Source organism: Lynx canadensis, chromosome B3, assembly GCF_007474595.2.
Source record: "Lynx canadensis isolate LIC74 chromosome B3, mLynCan4.pri.v2, whole genome shotgun sequence".
Lineage (NCBI taxonomy): Eukaryota > Metazoa > Chordata > Mammalia > Carnivora > Felidae > Lynx > Lynx canadensis.
This window is the reverse complement of record NC_044308.2, coordinates 18137060-18156609: the sequence shown is the minus strand read 5'-3', so window position 1 is coordinate 18156609 and position 19550 is coordinate 18137060. Positions and strand designations below refer to the sequence as shown.

At 48.1% G+C, this 19550-nt stretch overlaps 1 protein-coding gene across 1 annotated transcript in view; it reads left to right on the top strand.

Moving 5' to 3' along the window:
- ADAMTS17 (ADAM metallopeptidase with thrombospondin type 1 motif 17) overlaps positions 1 to 19550 on the top strand; it is a 345685-nt gene that overhangs the window by 126814 nt on the left and 199321 nt on the right. The window contains exon 8 of the mRNA XM_032593574.1: positions 8614 to 8719. Within this exon, the coding sequence (XP_032449465.1) occupies positions 8614 to 8719 (106 nt within the window). The remainder of the gene's footprint in view (positions 1 to 8613; positions 8720 to 19550) is intronic.

Sequence of the window (19550 nt, the reverse complement as noted above, 5' to 3'; positions counted from 1 at the left end):
CTCATGGAGGAGATATTTTTAGACAAAACCCCCCACATGTCCCTTCAGCCTCATTCGCACCTAAACCCCACCTTTCCAGAGGGAAAGGGAGAGCATTTTAACCTACCGGTAAAGGGAAAACATTAATGGGGAGAGAAGAAGACAGAGGAGTCTTAAAGCTGTTGAAGCAGGACCATCAAAGTTCCTTCTTACATTATTGGCAAAAATAAATGCCAAGCAATCCAGTTGATAACAACGCATGAAAGCATCCAAAATTCATTTGCATCTGTTGCTATGGGAGTGTAGGCATCAACCTCATGGTATCAGCTTACAGGAAGAGTGTTCTGTGTCATCTGCCTGCGACCATGTCCACACATGCACACTCATGTGTGCACACACACAAACCCACACACGTGCACGCACACACACAGGCACGGTTGCTGTGCTACAGAGGTGCAGACCTTGAGCAGGCTCAGTATTAGGTGGTCGTGCTTCCGGAATGGCAAATGCCAGAAGATGGGTCGGCGTCCCTGTCGTGCTCAGGGAGTACATGCAAACGTGCATGACACCTGGCATGATACTGTCATGTATAGGTAGCCCAGGAAACACTTGATGAAGTATTTGTTAAAATAAGAGATCTTCAGGGATGTCTGGACAGACCCCCCCACCTCCAATGTCCTGAGGTGGGCCTGCTGGGGGCCCTTTCTAGTGGGTGTCCAGGCCTCTTCCAGAAGCCCCTGAGCCTCTGTGGAGTCCTCCAAGGAGAGGCACCTTGCTTATTTGAGGAATGTTAAGTCTGAACTCTAGAGATCCCCTCCCACGTGATGCCACCCCCCCCCCCAGGATACAAGTGCCATCTTCCCTGGAGGGTGGGAAATCTGCAGGATGTCTCCGTGCACTTGGCTCATGTTGGTCATGGTCTATTGAATATCATCAGTTGCTTCTCTTCCCTCCCCTGTCCCAGCACGGTTGGGTTTTCTAAGAAAGCAGTAAAGTGTTAGGATAAACTTTTTTGCTTCGAACTTGTAAATCCCCAGGGAGAGTTGACCCCTACACTTACTTAACTCATCAAAATGTTGTTGGAGCCATGGCTCCAGCCCTGGGACCCTCCAGTCCACTCTGGGGACTTGGCTCTGTGATTGCCTCACCAGGGTGGCATCTTTTCCCAAAGTCCTGGATCCTGGAGGCACTTGGGAAACCTTGAGTAAGAGTGTATAGTTCTCCTTGACTCTGACCATCATCAAGAACCCCCCTTTCTCAAAACTGCAGTTCGTGTGACATTTGGACTGGCTAAGCAAGTTAGCCTGTGACCCAAAGGCTGCTGGGCCATGGCTCCCAATTAGCAGAAAGCCGTATTGCACGGGGAAGGCTGGGAAGCTTCCTTGGGATGCGTCTGTATGTCCATTGCCTGTCTTGGTGACTCTTCTCCCCACCTCACTCCCAGCCCCACACAGCTATTCTCTTGTTCCAGGGAAGGTGTCTGACTCGATGAACACTCTGGCATGAGGTTTTCTTTTCCTCCATTGCACCTTTAATGTTCTACTTAAGAAGGCTTTGCCTCCCCAAGGTCAGAAAGATTTAACTTCTATGTTTTCTTCTAAGAGTTTTATAGTTTCAGATCTTACATCTAGCTCTGCGATCCACTTGGAGTTAGTTTCTGTGTACCACATAAAGAAGGAGGTGTGATGTCAATCTTGGGCATGTGGCTGTCCAGGTGTCCCAGCACCATTTGTTGAAAAGGCTCTTTTTTCTCTGCGCTGGATGGTCTTGGCACCCTTGTTGAAAACCGATTGACTAGAAATGTGAACGTTTAATTCTGGACTCCCAGTTATGGTCCAGTGACCTAAATGTCTGTTTATTCAACTACTACATTGTTTTGGTTACTCTAATTTTGTACTAGTTTCAAAATTGGGAATGTTGAACCCTTCAGTGATCAGGCTCGCAAGCTATTCCCTTTGTGCATTTACTGCTTCCTTTAGCCTTGAGTAAGTTGCTGAATTTTTCGGCTTATTGACATCCTGCTCGGTAAATAGGTGTGTAGGTATCAGCACTTTTGAATTACAGTGGCAGCCTCTGCAATGCTCACGTTTAAGGAAGGAACTAATGCCCCTCTGTGAGCCATGGCCCTCACCCTCTGCTCATGGTGTAGGAATAAAGACCTTGGCTAACTCATCTTCCTTCCATAGTAGCTGACCCCAAGGGATCCAGAAAACAAGAAACAGGGAAACTGGTATACATACTGGTAGTGGAATTGCTAAGACAAGGCTAGGTCTGGGAAGGCTTATCCAGCTGTGCTCCTGGGAGATAGGGGCACTGAGCTGGGGCAGAGAGCCATCGACAGGGCCAGCTCTGGAAGGCGGTGCTCCTCAGTCCCAGGAAGCAGGGCTGTGCCGCTCAGGCCACTTCTACCAGCCCTCCAGAGCCTTCCCGTTAATGTTCTGTCCCAATTTTTTGAAGCTGTGCCTGTCTTTCAGCACATCTGAGGCTTTGTCCACTCTGTGCAGAACCATTTAGGAGGTCAGTGACTTACAGTGGAGGCGATGGCCCTGTGGGCCACTCACCTTGGAGAGGAAACAGAAGCAAAAGTGCGGAGGAGGACAGACCTGAGTTAACCAAACGATTTGGATAGTACAGAGTTCAGAAATGAACGTGACAGTTAAATGTAGGCTGAATTTCCTGATTGCAACTGATGAGGACTCCACTGTGTCTGATAATAGGACATGATTTTTTTAGAATACAGTTCATTGTCATCACTCAAGGATTCTTCATTGGTGAATTGCCTACTTGCTAAAATTTATTTGTGACTCCAAAATCAGTCTTTGTAGTGCTTATGTGGTCATTTTGCAGACGTGTGCAGAGAAGCAAAAATTTGAGACACCAAAGAGGCACGTTCCCAGATGAACAGGGTGACCTTTTGCCTTCTCGTTCCAGCTGTCTGTCATACTGTACACAAATGGCTTTCTTGTGGCCTGTCTGGTGCCACTTTATTTTATTTTTTTTTACATTTTTGTGCTTTTTTTTTTTTTTTTTTTTTTGGTGTTTTTCCTGTTTACAGTGGCTTCCAAGAATAGTGCTTAAGTGCTGTCTAGTGGTCTAAAGCAGAGAAAGGCTGTCATGTGCCTAACAGAGAAAATACATAAGCTTTATTCGGGCAGGAGTTATAGGACCGTTGGCCATGAATTCAATGTGAAGGAATCAACCATATATTAAATGAGGTATCTGTGAACACAAACACATAACACAAGGTTATGTATTAATCAGTTGACAAAGATGTTGTGACTAGAAGCTCATAGGAGCCTAACCCTATAATGTCCTCTGGGAGCAATGACTATGTATTTGAGAATCCAGTGTTTACACTGACTTTTTAGAATCTACCTACCACTGATAATAAGAATCAACTGTAATTCCTTTTCTTTTGTCACATACTAGACTGTAAGACTTTAGCTCTTTTAAAATTTTTTTAAGTTTGTTTATTTATTTTGAGAGAGACTGAGTGAGTGGGGAAGGGACAGGAGAGAGGGAGAGAGAGAATCCCAAGCAGGCTCTGCACTGTCAGCATGGAGTCTGACACGGGGCTTGAACTCACGAACCGTGAGTTCATGACCTGCGCTGAAACCCCAAGAGTCGAATGCTTAACCGGTGCCCCAAGACTTTGCTCTTAAATGCTGTTTACACATTCAGCTCATACTTCCAACTGCTTAGCAATATTTACAAGAGCACGAGGACATGTCCACGAGCCTGAATGTGCAACTCTGTCCCAACCACTGTGATTGCCAAGTGAGTAGATATAAGTTGCTTTCTCACAATTGGCAGTATTGCGTCCCAGTGATAACCATAGTGGTGTTAGTACTTTGAGCAGTTGGTAGAAGAAATTCGACCGTTTCTTTCAGAGGCAGAATCCAAGAAGGTCTGAGTAATGGGCAACAAGGCCAACAGCTGTAAACTGTTTACACGTGACAATTTGCTGGATAAATCAGAGTTTATACAGCTATGTGTTGTTTACTTCTTAAACCTAGAAAGAATATGGTCAACCCAGAGTTTAAGAATTCTGTGTTTACACCGTGCAGTTTTCTACTGAGAAAGAAAATAATTAAATCTCCTCAGCCAACTTCCTCTCCAAAATTGCAATCCTATCAAGGAAAGGAGGAGAAGGGAGAATGTCCACAATGTGTTGGCATGGCTGGGAGGGTAGGTTAGGAGACAGGCTTTTCTGAATGAGTCAGGTAGACTTCTCCAGGCATCAGAAAAACTCTTTACAGCCCATCAACATTTCAGATTTTTATTTATTTTTTTAAGTTTATTTGTTTATTTTGAGAGAGAGAGAGCATGAGCAGGAGAGTGGCAGAGAGGGAGAGAATCCCAAGCAGGCTCTGTGCTGTCAGCACAGAGCCCGACGTGGGGCTCGATCCCATGAACTGTGAGATCATGACCTGAACTGAGATCAAGAGTCAGATGCTTAACTGACTGAGCCACCCAGGGGCCCCAGCATTTCAGATTTTTAAAAGTGTGTTTTGCTTCCCTAATCTGCCAGAAGTGTAGCAAAGATGGAGTGAGCCGCTATTTGGATACAATCATACACTCAGTGATGCCTTGACTGTGACCTCCCTTCATCTCTGCTGTCTGAAGGGCCACATACTCAGGATCAAAATTTGGAGGGTATTTTTTTGAGGCAGGGAGTGGTCAGGGAGGTCGCTCCCACCTCTGCCTCTGCTATAAGTCACCTTGGATAAATGGAATATAAGCAAGAACTTTGATTTTCATGGCAAGCACATACTCATTATATTAGGTTTAAACCAAGAGAAAAAGAGGGGCACCTGGGTGGCTCAGTCGGTTGAGCGTCTGACTCCAGCTCAGGTCATGATCTCACAGTTCATGAGTTTGAGCCTCGCGTCGGGCTCTGTGCTGACAGCTCAGAGCCTGGAGCCTGCTTTGGATTCTGTGTCTTCCTCCCTCTGCCTCTTCCCCACTCATGCTCTGTCTCTCTCTGTCTCTCAAAAATGAATAAATGCTAAAAAAAATTTTAAAAAAACGAGAAAAAGGAAGAAAATTTAAGATTTATAATGACTTCACCATGTCCTAGAGGTAACTGTTATTATTGTTGCATATATGCCGTGAGTCTTTATCTTTCGTTTTAAAAACGTTTGGACTTGAACACCTGAAACCTTTATTTTATGCCCCCATCTCTGCAGAAACACACATTAAGATTTATGAAAATTGTCAAAACCCCCAAAGATTATTCATTGTTGTTGGTCACCAAAGCTTTGGTGAGGGAGGCCGAGGGTTTGCCTGGAGAAGCCCTGGTGTTGGAGAAAAGAGAGTCCTGCCCTTGGATCCGGGCCTGGGCTTGGTCAGCCCTATAACTGGTGACTGGGCCTCCATTTCCCTGTCTGTAAATTGGGCCAGTAACCATACCCGCCAAATAAGGGAGGGTCCCGCGTGCAGAGCAGTGTTTGTCCACAGAGAGGACCCTAAGACCCCGTTGTCTGTTTCCCTTTTATCCCAGGGAGCTCTGTAAACGTGTGTTGTTTGATGTTTTTAAAATTTCAAAAGTAAGTTCTGTGATTTTTTTATGTGTGTGGAGAATTTTAAGTCATGGAAAAGCACCACTCTAGGGTCTTACTGTCTGAGTAGGGAATTCCAGTGACCAGGGAAGGCCCCTCTGGTCCCACACCTTCAGCATCGATGTTACCAGAACTTGGGCTTACAGACCTCATTTTTTTTAACAGGAAATCACCGTAGAGAAAAGTGGTATTTCCTCATTTCTTGACAAGTGCCAGTGTGGGGCTGGGGCAGGTTTTCCAGGTTGGTGCCTTTGCGTCCTGAGGTGACAGGTGTCTCTCCAGGGCTTCTGCACACCCTCCGCCCCACACTGCTGTTCTTTCCAGGGAGCATGGAATAGCAGTAGCTTTGTTTCCCGTGGGAGCTCATGGCTTAATGACCATTTATTCCCCGAAGCTCTTACTTTGACAACAACGTGGGATTTTCTCCAGACTTTGTTTTGTGACTTCTACGCATTTCCACACTGTGGCACATAAATGCTCAAGTCCCCTGCACTCCGGATCAGGGGCCGTCCTCTTTTACACGCTTTGCCTTGCTCGCTCTTATGACCAGGCTGTTCACGATTGGACTACGTCACTGAAAGCACTAGACCTTAATCCACCTTTGTGTGAGAACATTTCTTGTAAATAAACCGACCCTTTGTTTTCTAGTTTAAAAAAAAAATCATCTGGGCCTTGGAAAAATTAAAATGCAATTATTGGAAGGCTCCTTGCTTAGCCGTTTCCCTCATGTCGCGTGTTACCTAATCCCAGTGGAAACTCAGGACTGCCAGCTCTGGGTGCTGAGTGCGGCAGAGGCCAGGGGACGTGTTTCTGTGGCATTGAAGCTGCTGGTTCAGCACACGCTCGTGGGACAGCAAGCTCGGCACAGCTGGCTTTAGATGCCTCCTTCCCCCATTCACCAGATGACTTCTCCCGGGGACGACCACATCTGATTGTTCCAATTGATTCATTGACCCAGGAGGCCACAGTCCGGGCTGGGAGAGCACTTCTGGGTGTGCATCGGAGTGTGTGCGTGTGTTGTTGCACGCACATACCATCAGCACTATGTAGAAGCGTTCCACCTACTCACTGCTGGACTTGGTGTAGCAACCCACAAAGCATTTTTAAACAAAACCAGAATAATGACCTTGAAGGCACCGAGAAGCCAGAGCATGTCCTTTCTCTGCTTGTCATTTTTCTCCTTCCAATAGTCTGCATTGCCGGATTATGATGTCCACGTGCAAAAAAAGCATCTTGAGGCCAAATAACATTTCTTTTTTTTTTTTTTTAATTCTGCAAACTTGGCCAAGCACATTGCATGTTTCCAAATAAAAATAGACATACCCCGTGGTGCCGGCTTGGTGTGCCGAATGTGAGTGGAGTCTGGGAGAAGCATCTCCCTGCAGAGCAGGGATGTGGGCGCCATACTTCTAAGGGGTTCATGGGGGACAGTCAGGAGGAAGGAGGGGGTGTCCGGTGTGTGGCTGAGGTCTACCTCAGTTAGAACTTGATGTCAACAAAGAGGATTGGATTAGCTTTGGGGGAGCAGAGAAAGAGGCTCATTTTTAATTAATTCCCCCCCGCCCCCAACCGCCCCATCCATTCTCTTCCACCTTCTGCCAACTCGTTCCCTCCCCAACTCTTGTGCCCGCAAGGCAGGTGTCAGCTCCAGGGATACCCTGTGCACGTTGTGAAAGGGGCCCTCTGAATGGGGCAGCGTGTAGCTTGGCGGTTGATGGCGTTGTGGGTGGAAAAGAGGTGCCTCTTGCTCTGGTGGCCGTAGTCCCTCCCAGGGCACAGGGCTGTTGGGCAGAGTCAGGCTGGGAGAGCCTCCAGCTAGCCAGTCAACAGGCACCACTGAGAGGCACATGCCTGCCCCCCACCCCCCACATCCTTTGTGAACTCACAGCAGGAGCAACACTGAATCTTCTTGGGCGTGTGACCGGCCAGCCACTCTGTGCCACCACCCACTCATCCATTTCACGGTGTATGGAGGAGGCAGGTGCCGCAATGCTTCCAGCCCTCACTCGAGTTCTGTCCCAAGCCCTGGGAGGGGGTGGGGTCCACGGACTCTTTTGTTGAGATAAGCCCTAGGGCCACCTGGATCTGTAAGAGATGCCTGTCCTGGGCGCAGAGATAGCAGAAGCTAACAGGAAGTGCAGAGAGCTGCCGTGGGGCAGAGGCAGCCTGCAGACAGGTGGCCAGTACGTGCCTCAGATGTGCCCAGCCTGGCCAGGGCCCTCCTGTTGTATACACACCTTTCTGCCAGAATAACCTTTCTTCCCTAGAAGACTTCCATCTGCCCACCAGAGGCCGTGGCAGCCTCCTGTCCCTCACTCACCCCAGTCCCCCACATCTGTCTTGCTCCCAGTTGGCTGGGTTGGGTTCTTGTCTCAGGGAGGGGCCTAAGGACCCCAGTCAGGTGTGTGTGCAGAGGAGTTGGTCCACGGGGCGCATCCTCAGTGATGATTTCCAGGCCCTCACTCTTCCACGGTCCTCTCCCTCCCTTGGGCTCCCTGTTTCATTTTCTCCCAAGGATTCCTGAAACATCTTTCTGAATATTCTGCCCAGCTCTCCCTGGCCTGCTTTCTGGGAGCCCCACTGCTTCTCTGCTTCCTGCTCACACCTGAGAGCATTGGCCCTCAAAGGGCTAGGGCTGGGATGAGGGGAAGAAGGTGCCCAGAGTGCAGGACTTAGGGAGATGCTCCCTCCCTCCCTCTCTGGGCCAGGTGCCAATCCACCTTACCTTTCACCTCTGAGCCTTGGCTTCCTTCTGTTACTGCCATCGTGGGTAATTAGGATTAAATTAGATAATGTGTATACACTCAGCACATTGCCTGACACCGCTTAGATGCTTAGGAGAGCTGCATGGTGGCTATTATTGTTCATTATTTTTAGGTGAATCCAAAAGCGGTATGCTCAAGCCCATCCCCCACGTGAGCTCTGGAATGACAGCTCTAGCCCCGTGGCCACATCATCCTCCCACTTTGCCCCTCCTCTCTCAATCATGTGTGATATTGATCGTATGGACTTGCCCCACAAGGTCAGGGCCTCCCACGTTCTGAAGAGGATGTGTTTTGTGTCTCTGCTGCAGGAATTGCTTACTTAGGAGGTGTGTGCAGTGCTAAGAGGAAATGTGTCCTTGCCGAAGACAATGGTCTCAATTTGGCCTTTACCATCGCTCATGAGCTGGGCCACAAGTAAGTATCAGACTCTGTGTTGTTCTGCCTCTTCCAATTCCTTTCTGAATATATATATTTTTTCACTTGAATTCTGTAAGTTCTAAAACAGTTCTGCTCTAAGCCTTTGCTTCTTTCGTAACACAGACCTGGGTCAGCAAGCCTGGGTCCCAGCCCTTCAGGGAGCCCCAGAGATTACTGAACAGATGGTCTCTGAGAGTTGAAATGTTAATTCCGTGTTCATGTCTATTTTGTAGAGGGAAGAAGTTTTTCCCAGAGTGTCCTCTTTGGTTGCATTTCCTTTCCTGGACCAGCACGATCTTTGATTCACTCTAAGTATATCGTTCAAATAATGGGATTTGTCTTCATAGATAAAGTCCAGCTGTCTGAAGGTAGAATGTCAGTGTCTTAGGTTTAAAGAATTATCAGCTACTGCCTTTGTACATGGAAATTCTTCCCTTGAGGATGGGATAGCCATTGGACCCCAGAGCCCAAAGATGTTCTAGAAAGGGTCTTTTCAGAGGAGGAAACAGAAGGTCAGAGGGGTTGAGTGGCTGGTCTATGAGTAAGATCACCTGCAGGAAGTCTCAGGTGGCAGCCAGCCAGCCAACTCTAAAACTGTGGCCTGAGTGTTGACTGTTTCTCCTGCAATAGGTGTCTGTTTTGTTTTTCTCTGAAGGAAAAATTGTGGTATGACTGCATGAGAACTTAAAAAATAAATAAGCAAATTGAGGAGGTCAGGGCATGAAGAACAATAGGAACATTTATATTGGGTTGACTCGAACAAAGTTAAATGGAAATCTAGTTCTTGGGGGAATAAATGTACTGTAAATGTTTCCTAGTGATCTATGGACTACTAGATGCCTGGGACCCTAAATGTGAACTCAAGCTGCTTCTTGAGTAAAGCCCATCTATAAGGAGGAGGACAAAAGCAATTTCCTCTAGGATTAGCCCTATCTATGGCTAGATATAGATGTATATTTCTTCTCCTTCTCCTTCTCCTCCTCCTCCTCCTTCTCCTCCTCCTCCTCCTCCTTCTCCTTCTCCTTCTCCTTCTCCTTCTCCTTCTCCTTCTCCTTTTCCCTTCTCCTTCTCCTTCTCCTTCTCCTTTTCCTTTTCCTTTTCCTTCTCCTTCTCCTTCTCCTTCTCCTTCTCCTTCTTCTTTGTTTTGTTTATCTGGCCCCATTCTCCTGTTTTTCACTCCTGTAGATGGGTTTGGTAGTTGACTTTTCTATATCTATTGAGTATCATGATGTGAGCACAATGAGTGATAAAACACTGGTGACAGCACATTGCCTATACCTTTTTACCTACCGGGAAATAATTTTTAAAACTAATGGTAATCAAATATATTTTCATATTTCTGGTTTATGGAAAAAAAAAAAAAAAAACAAGAGTGGTTGCTGAGAGAAAAGTGTAAATCAGTACGACTTTGGCAAACACCTTCCCGCTATTCAGTGACCCACCCAGCCTGTCACAGTTCCTCGGAACCAACTACCTAATGGTTTTGAGAATACAGTTGTCAAAACGTTTCCCAGCATGTGGGTTGTCGTGGACTTTTGAATAGATTTCTATGAACTGCAATATTCCTTGCAGCATTTGGGGCCAGGGCACATGCCAGAGTGCTTTTTGCACCCACGTGTGAACACGCACGTGCTGCACAGAGGCCTTTCTCCTTGGACAGTAAGAACACAGAGGGCCATTTTCTCCCTGTGTGATCATGCTGGGTCACTGGCACCTCAGCACAGGTCTGCAGAAATGAATGGTTAGATTTAGTCATATTCCAGTAGCCTTTAGGTACAGTCTGCTTAAATTTCTTGGAGGGCTCTTTATAGCTTGCTATTGAACTCTAATTACCTACAAAAACAAACACCTTATTGTTAATCAAAGCCAATAAATTCTGTTAGCATTTGGCCCTGCCCCTAGTCTGGTGATTATGGTTTTCTCAGAGAAAGTCTGTTGTCTCTGATTATTCATGAGCACTGGGAAGTGGGTCCCCCCGGGAATGAAGCCACATTCTCTCCATCTGCAGACCCTTCTGGTCAGCCGGGCTCCGAGCTGCAGAGCAGACTGTGTGGAGGCCTAACAAGAAGGCTCAGCCTGCACTCTTTGTGAAACCACTGGCCAGGCTGCTTCACAGATATGAAACCTGGAAGCTGTTGTATATTTTGAAATATAGCAACTTAAATTTCCGTGTTTTCCGAGTAATTTAACTCCGTGTTCCTTAAGTACAGGTGAACTAAGGATAGGATGGTATTCTCAGTGGACCTAAGCCAACTGGTCCATGTTCTTCAGGAAGATTTCTCAGTGAAAGCTTTAGAAAATGAGAGTACTCTTCTGCATACCCCTAGAAAGTCCCCAGGGGACTCACCAACTGGTGTCCCTAACCTTTTAATACTGATAAAGTGAAACTTGTCTTCTGAAGGAGGGGTGTGTGCCCTTGCACGTGGGCACACGTAAGCATGGCCCTTCTGTTGTTTACCCCAGATACCTCATATGAGGATCTGTGAGAGCAGTTACCCCAGCTCTGAATGTTAGGAGAAAGGTGTACTTTCCACATGAGCTACTCATTGCATTTATCAGACAATGACGGTCGCATAAGTGAACCTGATTTTCTTTCTGCTTTGGCTGTCAGAAAACGCAAAGCAAATGTCAGGCTTGTTTTCAGACTCATTTTCGTAAGTCCCAAAATTGTGGTTTTCTCCCCTTTTCTGGGTCTCTTTGTATGAACGGTTGTATTTTACATATTACAGTTCAAAAATAATTTTTTGGTACTGTAAATTGGCTCCGATCCAATCTGCAATCAGATAGGTTCTAAATTATGAATTAAATGAAAAATTCTTACCATGATAATATCAATAATTCTGCTTAGGACAGGAATTAATAATGTACTAGTGATGGTTATGTCAAATCCAATCTCATTTATTGAACATCTACTGTGTTAGATACTGTGCATTCATTATGCTATTGATCAGTTCTGTGGGGTAGGTATTATTTAACTTTTATAGATTAGGGAACTAGTATTACTTTTTAAAAATTTCTAGTCTCTACTTGATATGATTTGGGATCCCCTTTATGATAATATACCCATATGTTAGGGCTATTAAAGTAAGGATCCACGTTGTAAGAGAAGGGTAATAAGGAGACAACTTTTACATCTCCACAAAACCAAGGCACCTTCAGATTGCTACCAACCAAGGCAGAAGGGACAGTCAGTGGCAGAAGAAAGCCAATGTGTCAGCAAGAGGGGCTTCCCTACGAAACTCAAGTACTGTAGCTGCAATCGACAGCTTTCTGGTGATTACCTGGTAAAGAAGTGGGGTGGAAAGACTCCAGGCCTGGGTTTAGATGAGGACTGAAGGATTTGCAATTCCTGGTGGGGGTTGGAGGATGAGAACCTGGGAGGGGCTGTTCTGCACTTCCGCTAGGAGGACGAGTTGGTGCCACACAGAAGCTGTGATGGACCGTGACTTTGACTTTGAGGTTTTCTAGCCTTCATGACCTTAGTTGCCTTCTTGCTCGTGAAAGACTGCCTGGTAGGCAGCTGTATGTTTACCTAGTGAACAGAAATGTGGTAGCGTGCATTTGGGAAGGCATCTGTCTCTCTGTCTTGCCATGATTGCTTGAGAACCCAGCTGAAAATGAGGGACTACTTCATCCTGCAGTGGCCAGGAGAGGGGAGTAGCTCCTGAATGCTAGAAGATGGCCATGATGGACCTCTCTTACTCCAGAGAGCTATAGCTGACACCTGGTATTGGTTACAACTGAAATTGATGAAGTGGGGGCCAGGGTGTGCCTTGAGAGACACAACCCAGCTGGGCCAGCACTGCCCAGGTGTTTTCCCATGAGAAACCAGAACAGGGTACATTATGGTAGACCTCGGTGTCCAAGATGTTTATCAGTATTTGGCTTTCAAGTTAAAGAAGGACAGCTAGAAGCAAGCATTTGTTTCTCTTGGGCAAACTCATGCTTTTGAGGCTCAACCTTGATCGGCCATGGGAAGGACTCTCCCCTGCCGAGGATTAGAAGCTCAGGTCCATGCTGATGGCCCATGAGAAAAGCAAAAACAAAATCAAGGGACACCCTCACAGATCAAGGAGGAAGTTGCTAGTGGCTTTAGTATAATATTAAGATAATTGGGTATAATACATCAGATGATATTGGGCGCACTCAGGGTGGTAAACACCTGGGTATAGTATATATAATATATAACGTATAACATATAACATATAACATATTATATAATATATAATATATAATATATCTACCGGAATTTTAGAATATATTGTTTGTTGTGATTTGGAAGTTTTAGTGTAGAAGGGAGAAAGTAAGTGGTTCTAAGACAGCTGGTTAGAATGCCTTTTGTTTGGGGGAAAATGGCATGATTAGGCCCAGGGGAGGTACTTGACGGCAAGAGCCCTCCCTAGCACTGTTGGAGGGCAAGAGGGCACAGAGCTGAGTCTCAACTGAACATTTGGGGCCTGGGGAGACCCAGAATGCCATGCACGCAGCTTCTCAATCAGGTAAGACTGAGAGCTCTCGGGAAATGTCTAAACACAGGCCCTTCTGGGTGGGGAGTTGAGAGGGGGAAGGGGAACCACATAGTGCACACTTGGCCACCCACACACAGGGGGGAAAAAAAAGACAGGACATATCTTTATATGTAGAAACAAAGAGCTTTCTCTTGCAGAAAATAAATCTCAGCTTCTGTTGGATTTAGGAGGCTCTGTTAGATAAGCCTGAGCCAGATCAGTTCCTGCCTTGAGTCAAACTATGTGACTTCTCTAACCCAAGTACATCTACAGAAAGACTTCCTGACAGACCCACAAGCCACGCCCCATGTTTGGGCTCTTGCTGCCTGTTCTCCAGGTGGGCACTCTCCCCACCTGCTCTTCCAGGGATTTTTTTTTTTCACTTCCATATGCCCTTTCTCAGCTCTTCCCATTCTGGAATTTATCTTGTCTCTGGTTGGTCGGCTTGGGTTGTGGCCTCTGCAAAATGTTCTCTTCAGGAAAGCTTGGGGCCCTGGTACAGGTGACAGCTGGGTGTTGCTGCCCAAGGGGGGCTCCTGAAGCATTTATAAGTGGCAGGAGCCTGAGTTTCACCTGACATCAATTAGAACACACCCTCTGGGGGAGAAGCAGCTCAGGAAGGCCCTCCAGGAGATTCCCGGGACATTCATGGCTCATAATAGTACTCAGGCTTCATTGTTGCTTTTTGGCCTCCTCTACCTTCTTGCTTCTGTCTCAACCCCTTTCTCCAGTCCCTCTGGGCCACCCTCAGGTGAGCCACATAGTGCTAGATATGGTCCTGCTGTCCCGGTCCTGGCTTGCCTCTCGGTCACCCTGAAGCCCACGCCCTTCGCTGCTTCCCTAACACCAAACCAACCACATGCACTCACAGTTGGCGAGGCAGGTGAAGAAAAGCCCAGCCATCCTGACAGTGGCAGTATGTAGGCAGGGTTAGTTCTGTTACCTGTCGTCCGACACCTGCTGGGAGACCTCACTGAGGGCCCGGAACAAAGCGTCAAGAACTTGGTGATGGGAAAAATGTGAATGTGATGGGCAGAAGCCTGGAAATGGAGGAGCAGAGGTAGAAGGAGGCCCACAGGAGGCTTGTGCCCCATCGAGGACTGAGGTGCTGAGTACATGAGTACTCAGAAATGGAGAGAAACGCAGGACTGAGGCGTAGAGATACAAGTGTCCTGATAAGGAGTGATGTTTGGTGATCTAGCAGCCATGTGTGCACCTGTAGGCATGTGGACAGTTATAAATGGGCTCGGTTGCAGCAATATGTGGGGCACGGCTGGGTTCTCAGACTTGCTCATATGCCCATGGCCCTTAGAACCATGCCCATCCCCTGTTTTGGAAACACGGCCTGACTGGCCGATCTTGGAAGGAGTATTGAAACATGAACAGAGCAGGGACTTTGTTCCCCAGCTCAGTCCTATGAGTACAGGGCAGGTGGGATGCCACCACATGTCTTGAAGTAACAAGTGGGATCTTCGGCCCCAGGCAGGTCCCATGTGAAGCTTGGTATCCTCCAATAAAGACATTCCCTAAAAAGCTAGATCCAGGCACTCTGGATGTTTCCAGCCAGAATGTGACAGTGTGCAAATGAGCTCAGGGCAGTGGATGTTGGAAGGATGTCTCATTTACACATGCCTGGGGACATGCTCGCCTGGTGTGCAGCACAGAATGTCAACTGAATCCCATCCCTGAGAATCGTGGCTTATGGGCAGAGAGTGGGTGAGTGTCCAGGGAGGGCTGGGGAGCAGAGGGAAAGGGGAGGTGACAGCTGTTCTGGGGGAGGAATGTTCTTCTAACTGGAGCCGACACAGTTCAAGCTGAAAAGAGTGGTCTCGAGTCCAGAACAGGAAGTAAGGAAAGCCATTATCCAGATGTGTGAAGAGGGGAAATGTTTGTCTGTGATCTGTATTAACAATGAGCTGCCAGGCGCAGTGTGGGGGAGACGCAGAGTGAATGGAGGCCAGATGTGATCAGGCAGGTCACCTGCCCGCGGACGGCACCGGCAGCCACTGCTGTTGCCCGAACCCTTTGCTGGGGGTCTCAGTCTGGTAGGTGCAGCATAGACATCAGATGGGCCAGCCTTATAAAGAAGGCACAGCAGAAAGAGGATTTCTGGAAATGTCATAACTGCTTAGAAACCCCGGAGGAGGGGGAGTGTGCTTTTGTTCTAGTTAGAGTTAGGGTAGTCGTATTCACATAAAGGATCAGTCTTTCTCACAGAACAGAAAGGGGGGGGGCAGTATGTGCCCCCAGGAGGTCTGCAGGGTGGTTCTGGTTCTAGAGCAGGCACAGGTTCTAGAGCAGACCCTGGGTTTTCAGAAGGGTTCCTCCCGGGTTCTCTGGGTCTTACCCTCCGTTCCCACTCAGCTCCCACAGCCTCCCGCGGCATCCCCCTCCAGGCTGAAGGGTAATCCATGGTGCTAGCAGTGTTCAGGGCTCTCAGGTTTCACGCAGAGGAGCTTAGAGGGATTCCTGAGTACGATTTCCTCGGCATTTGGCCCCTGGATCAAAGTCAGTGTGTGAGCATCCGCAGGGCGCGGCAGTCTTATCCAAATTCCAGAGTTGTACAAAGCGTTCAGGCCTCATTGCCTTTCATTTTATCCTTATTTCTTAAATTTGCCGCCGGAAGCTGCAGGGTCTTTGACGTTAATTTACAAGCTACCTTCCTCCTCATGTTTTCACTGAGCTAGTGACCTGTGACTTCAGAGGATACAGTGCCGGAGGATTTGCAAGGCAGGCCTGTGCCCTGCACAGCTTCTATGAGCCCACTCAGCGTGGCCCTGAGCATCTCTTTCATAAAAGCAGTTTCCTTCTGGCCCCTTCCAGACGTGTGATTTTGAGTGGGAGGTGCAGTGTCCAGAGCAGCAAAGGCATGTTGTAACCGATGGCTGTATTTATGTGGCTTGTCTGCCCTGAGCTAGGATTTCTCACTGCACAGTCTTAACAGGAATTGCCCAGAACTTACTAGGATGTCCTCTGCAGTCTTACCCTTCACGCTGAGTCGAATGTGGGGACAGAACACTTATTCCAGTTGCTTGGCGAGCCCCGAGCCGCTGTCCTTAAGAGGACCTTGACCACAGCCTTCCCAGATCTGCCCAGGCCAGGCCTGGGAGGGGAACACAAACAAAGGGAAAAGCATTAAAAGCTCTTCTGCAAGCAGACAGATGTGGTCCCACCTGCATCCAGAGCAGCCAGTCCGCGCAGCTATTGGCCGGACGTTATCGCTCTGATGGAAAATCCAGCTGGATGTGGGGCGCCTGCTGCCCCCAGAGAACCATTACTGTAACAGGGAAGGCTACAGAAGCTGTTGCGAGTGTCTGTCTCTGCCCCAGGAATTCTTTGCATTTAATTGTCGGTAGATTTCCTTACCTAAAAGGCTGTGGTCCGGGATGGTGTTGGAGGAGAATGGGAGGAAGTCTGACTTTGGCTGAAGAACCAAATTCCGAAATCCCCTCAGAACTTCCTTACGTTACAGACTATTCCAGGAATTAGATGAGATCCAGTTTTCTCGTTAGATCGCCAGAACTTCTGGCAGCTTCACCGAAGTGGCTTTTCTCCCGGTTCTCAGAGCAAGGGACGTCCACAGTCCTCTTAGCCTCATTTCGCCAACGGAGAGTTACCTTGCTTCCCACGGCTCTAAGTGGCCAGAGACATCGAGCAAAGCCCTTTGCACAAGTGAATAAATGTGTGCTGAGGCCTAGCCCTTCCCACATGGGTCCCCTGGTGACTGGATTTACCCACCTTTACCTGGAAAGACGCCCTCTGCTCACATGGCTAGGGTTTTGTAAGGACCATGGGAGGTGGCAGGGGTATATGATGGAAATTTCTCTACAGGTGGAGTTTTCTGTTAGGGGCTGATTATTTGTGACCCCCCAGAATTCATAGGATGACATCTAACCTCCATTCTGATGGTATTAGCAGGTGCTTAGGTCATGAGGGTGGAGCCCCCATAAATGAGATAAGTGTCCTTATAAGAAAGGACCCGAGAGCTAGCTACTTCTTTTTCTGCCATGTGAGGATGCAAAGAGAACATGGCTGTTTGCAGCCTAAAAAAGGGCCCTCACTAATCTTGGACTTCCAGCCTCTACAACTGTGAGAAATATCCATTATTGATAAGCTGCCCAGCTTATGGTATTTTGTTATAGCAGCCCAAGCTAGCTAAGAGATGCCCTCCATTCTCCCAAGGTGTTTGGCTTCATGCCTGAAATCCTTGTTTATCTACTGCCCACTGCTGATGGAAAATTCCAGACTAAAGACCTGAGGGCAGCTGCACATTCTCTAAGACCTTGGGAACTTTGCCACCAGCATTGCCAGCAGCATGTTCTAGGAAAGAGCCCTTCTCATTCTTGTCCATTTGCAGGCACACAGGGTGTGGAAGTAGTGGTTTTGCCAGATGGTGGTGTCAGAAAGGACCAGCAGAAAGGGTCAAGGGGAGCCATGAGATCACACATCTTGTTCCTGACGTCAGAGCAGAGCACAGAAGTTGCCAAGGGCCCATGTGAGGATCTGGGAATGGCCTGTCTTGGAAAAAAAACATAAATAGATGGATCTAGAAGGAGGGTGGTTATAATTTTCTTAGCAAGTCACTGGAAGCATTACAAAGACATTGTCTTGTTAATCATAGCCACACTTCTGTGGTGTTGAGAGGGGGCAGGTGTGAAGTAAGCCCGGTGATTACCTGACGCTCACTTATGATTATCATCCGGAGAGAGAATAGAAAGGAGGCGGCTTGGTCAGTTTTGACCCGAACCAGAAACAGTCTTGGGGCTGGCAGGGCCCCTGAGCTGCTGATGCTGCAGGGTGGGGTGGGCGCATAGCCACTGGGAGATGCTGGACCCTGGGACCCTGGGATGTTGTCACTTGGGGGGCAAGCCTGCACCATGGCCACGACTCCCCCCTCCCCCAATTCCCACCCAGCTTCCAACTGGGTAGACTGTTAAAGAGAAGGAGGGAGGGTAAGAAACAGTCATGGCCTTTGCAAGTCAAACTTGATAACAGTGTCCCCACAATGAGGACGTAGCAGGTCCAGTAGGACACCCACCATGAGGCAGCTTTAAACACACTGAGGACTAGACAACCGGCACCCTGTGCATTTCCGAGAGGCACGTGCAGGGTGGTTTCTGGTTAGAGGAGCCTTCCTGACAGGAGCACATGGGTTCATTGGGTAAGTGACACCTAATGAACCGACGGTTGACTGTGTGAGCAGCTCTGCGGTGAGGAGAGCACATGCACTACTTATTCATCTTTGTTGCACATGTTCTATGACCGCCAAGGGGAAGCAGGAACTGCCCCATCAGCAGGACGGAAAAAAAAGGCCAGCTTGCTGTTGGCTGTCTGGTCCATGCAGAGCTTGGTTTTGTCAGCAGAGCAAGCTCCCAGAAACCCCACTCCTTTCCTCCCCCACCCAACCCCAAACCGAATTGTCTTTTCTGACTTGACAGTTGTCACCTAAAACCCCCCTATCCCATGCCCAGTCCAGAATCTGGCAGAGAAGCATGAGGCAGCCCCACTGTGATGACAGTGCACCAGGAACGGACTGGAGAAACACGTGCAACTGCAGCTAGCCAGTGCCTTGCTCTTCAGAGTGTGGTCTGAGCACCAGCAGCATCACGCCACCTGGGAGCCGGCTAGAAATGTGGGGATCGGGCGCACCCGGTATTCTTGATGCAAGACAGCTGAGCAGGGCAGTTCCAGCACATCCGAGTGGTAGCCCTGTCTGCCGACCCCATCTCAGCGGATGCTGCTTCTGGCTGGATGCTGTACCTGCCAGCTGGCCGTGAAGGGAACATGGATGTTTGTTTCATTTGTAAGTTTTTCCCATGGGGCAGTTTTTTGAACAGCCTTCTTGCCCTGGTTTTGGAATTTCTTCTGTGACCCTTCCTTTCCACCCATGCTTTGTTTAACACCCGTGCCACGCCAGCAGGCGCCGAGGGCTCTCCCGCCGGCGTCCAGAGCTAGGCTCAACTTGCTCTGGAGCTTGGACACCAGCTTACTTTGAAGACATGGTTGGAATGGCCACTACCCATCCTATCTGTTGAAAGAGACCCCACTCCAGTCTAAATATTTAACTTGGTGCATCATAAAATCTGGTACATTTTTGGCTATCCTCCAGAATGTCCAACTCTTGGGTCGTGACAGACGTCTTGGGGAATGTGCTGGTCAACCAGAGTTTGGTCTGCCCACAAAGTGGAGGTTGTGCCATGTGAAGATGGAAGGAAGAGGCAGGACTGAAACACTGAACAGGAATGTCAAATTATCCCTAAAAGCCCCAAAGCAGGGAGTGGTCTTTGACATGCTCAAAGGGCAGACGAGGGTCCTAGACT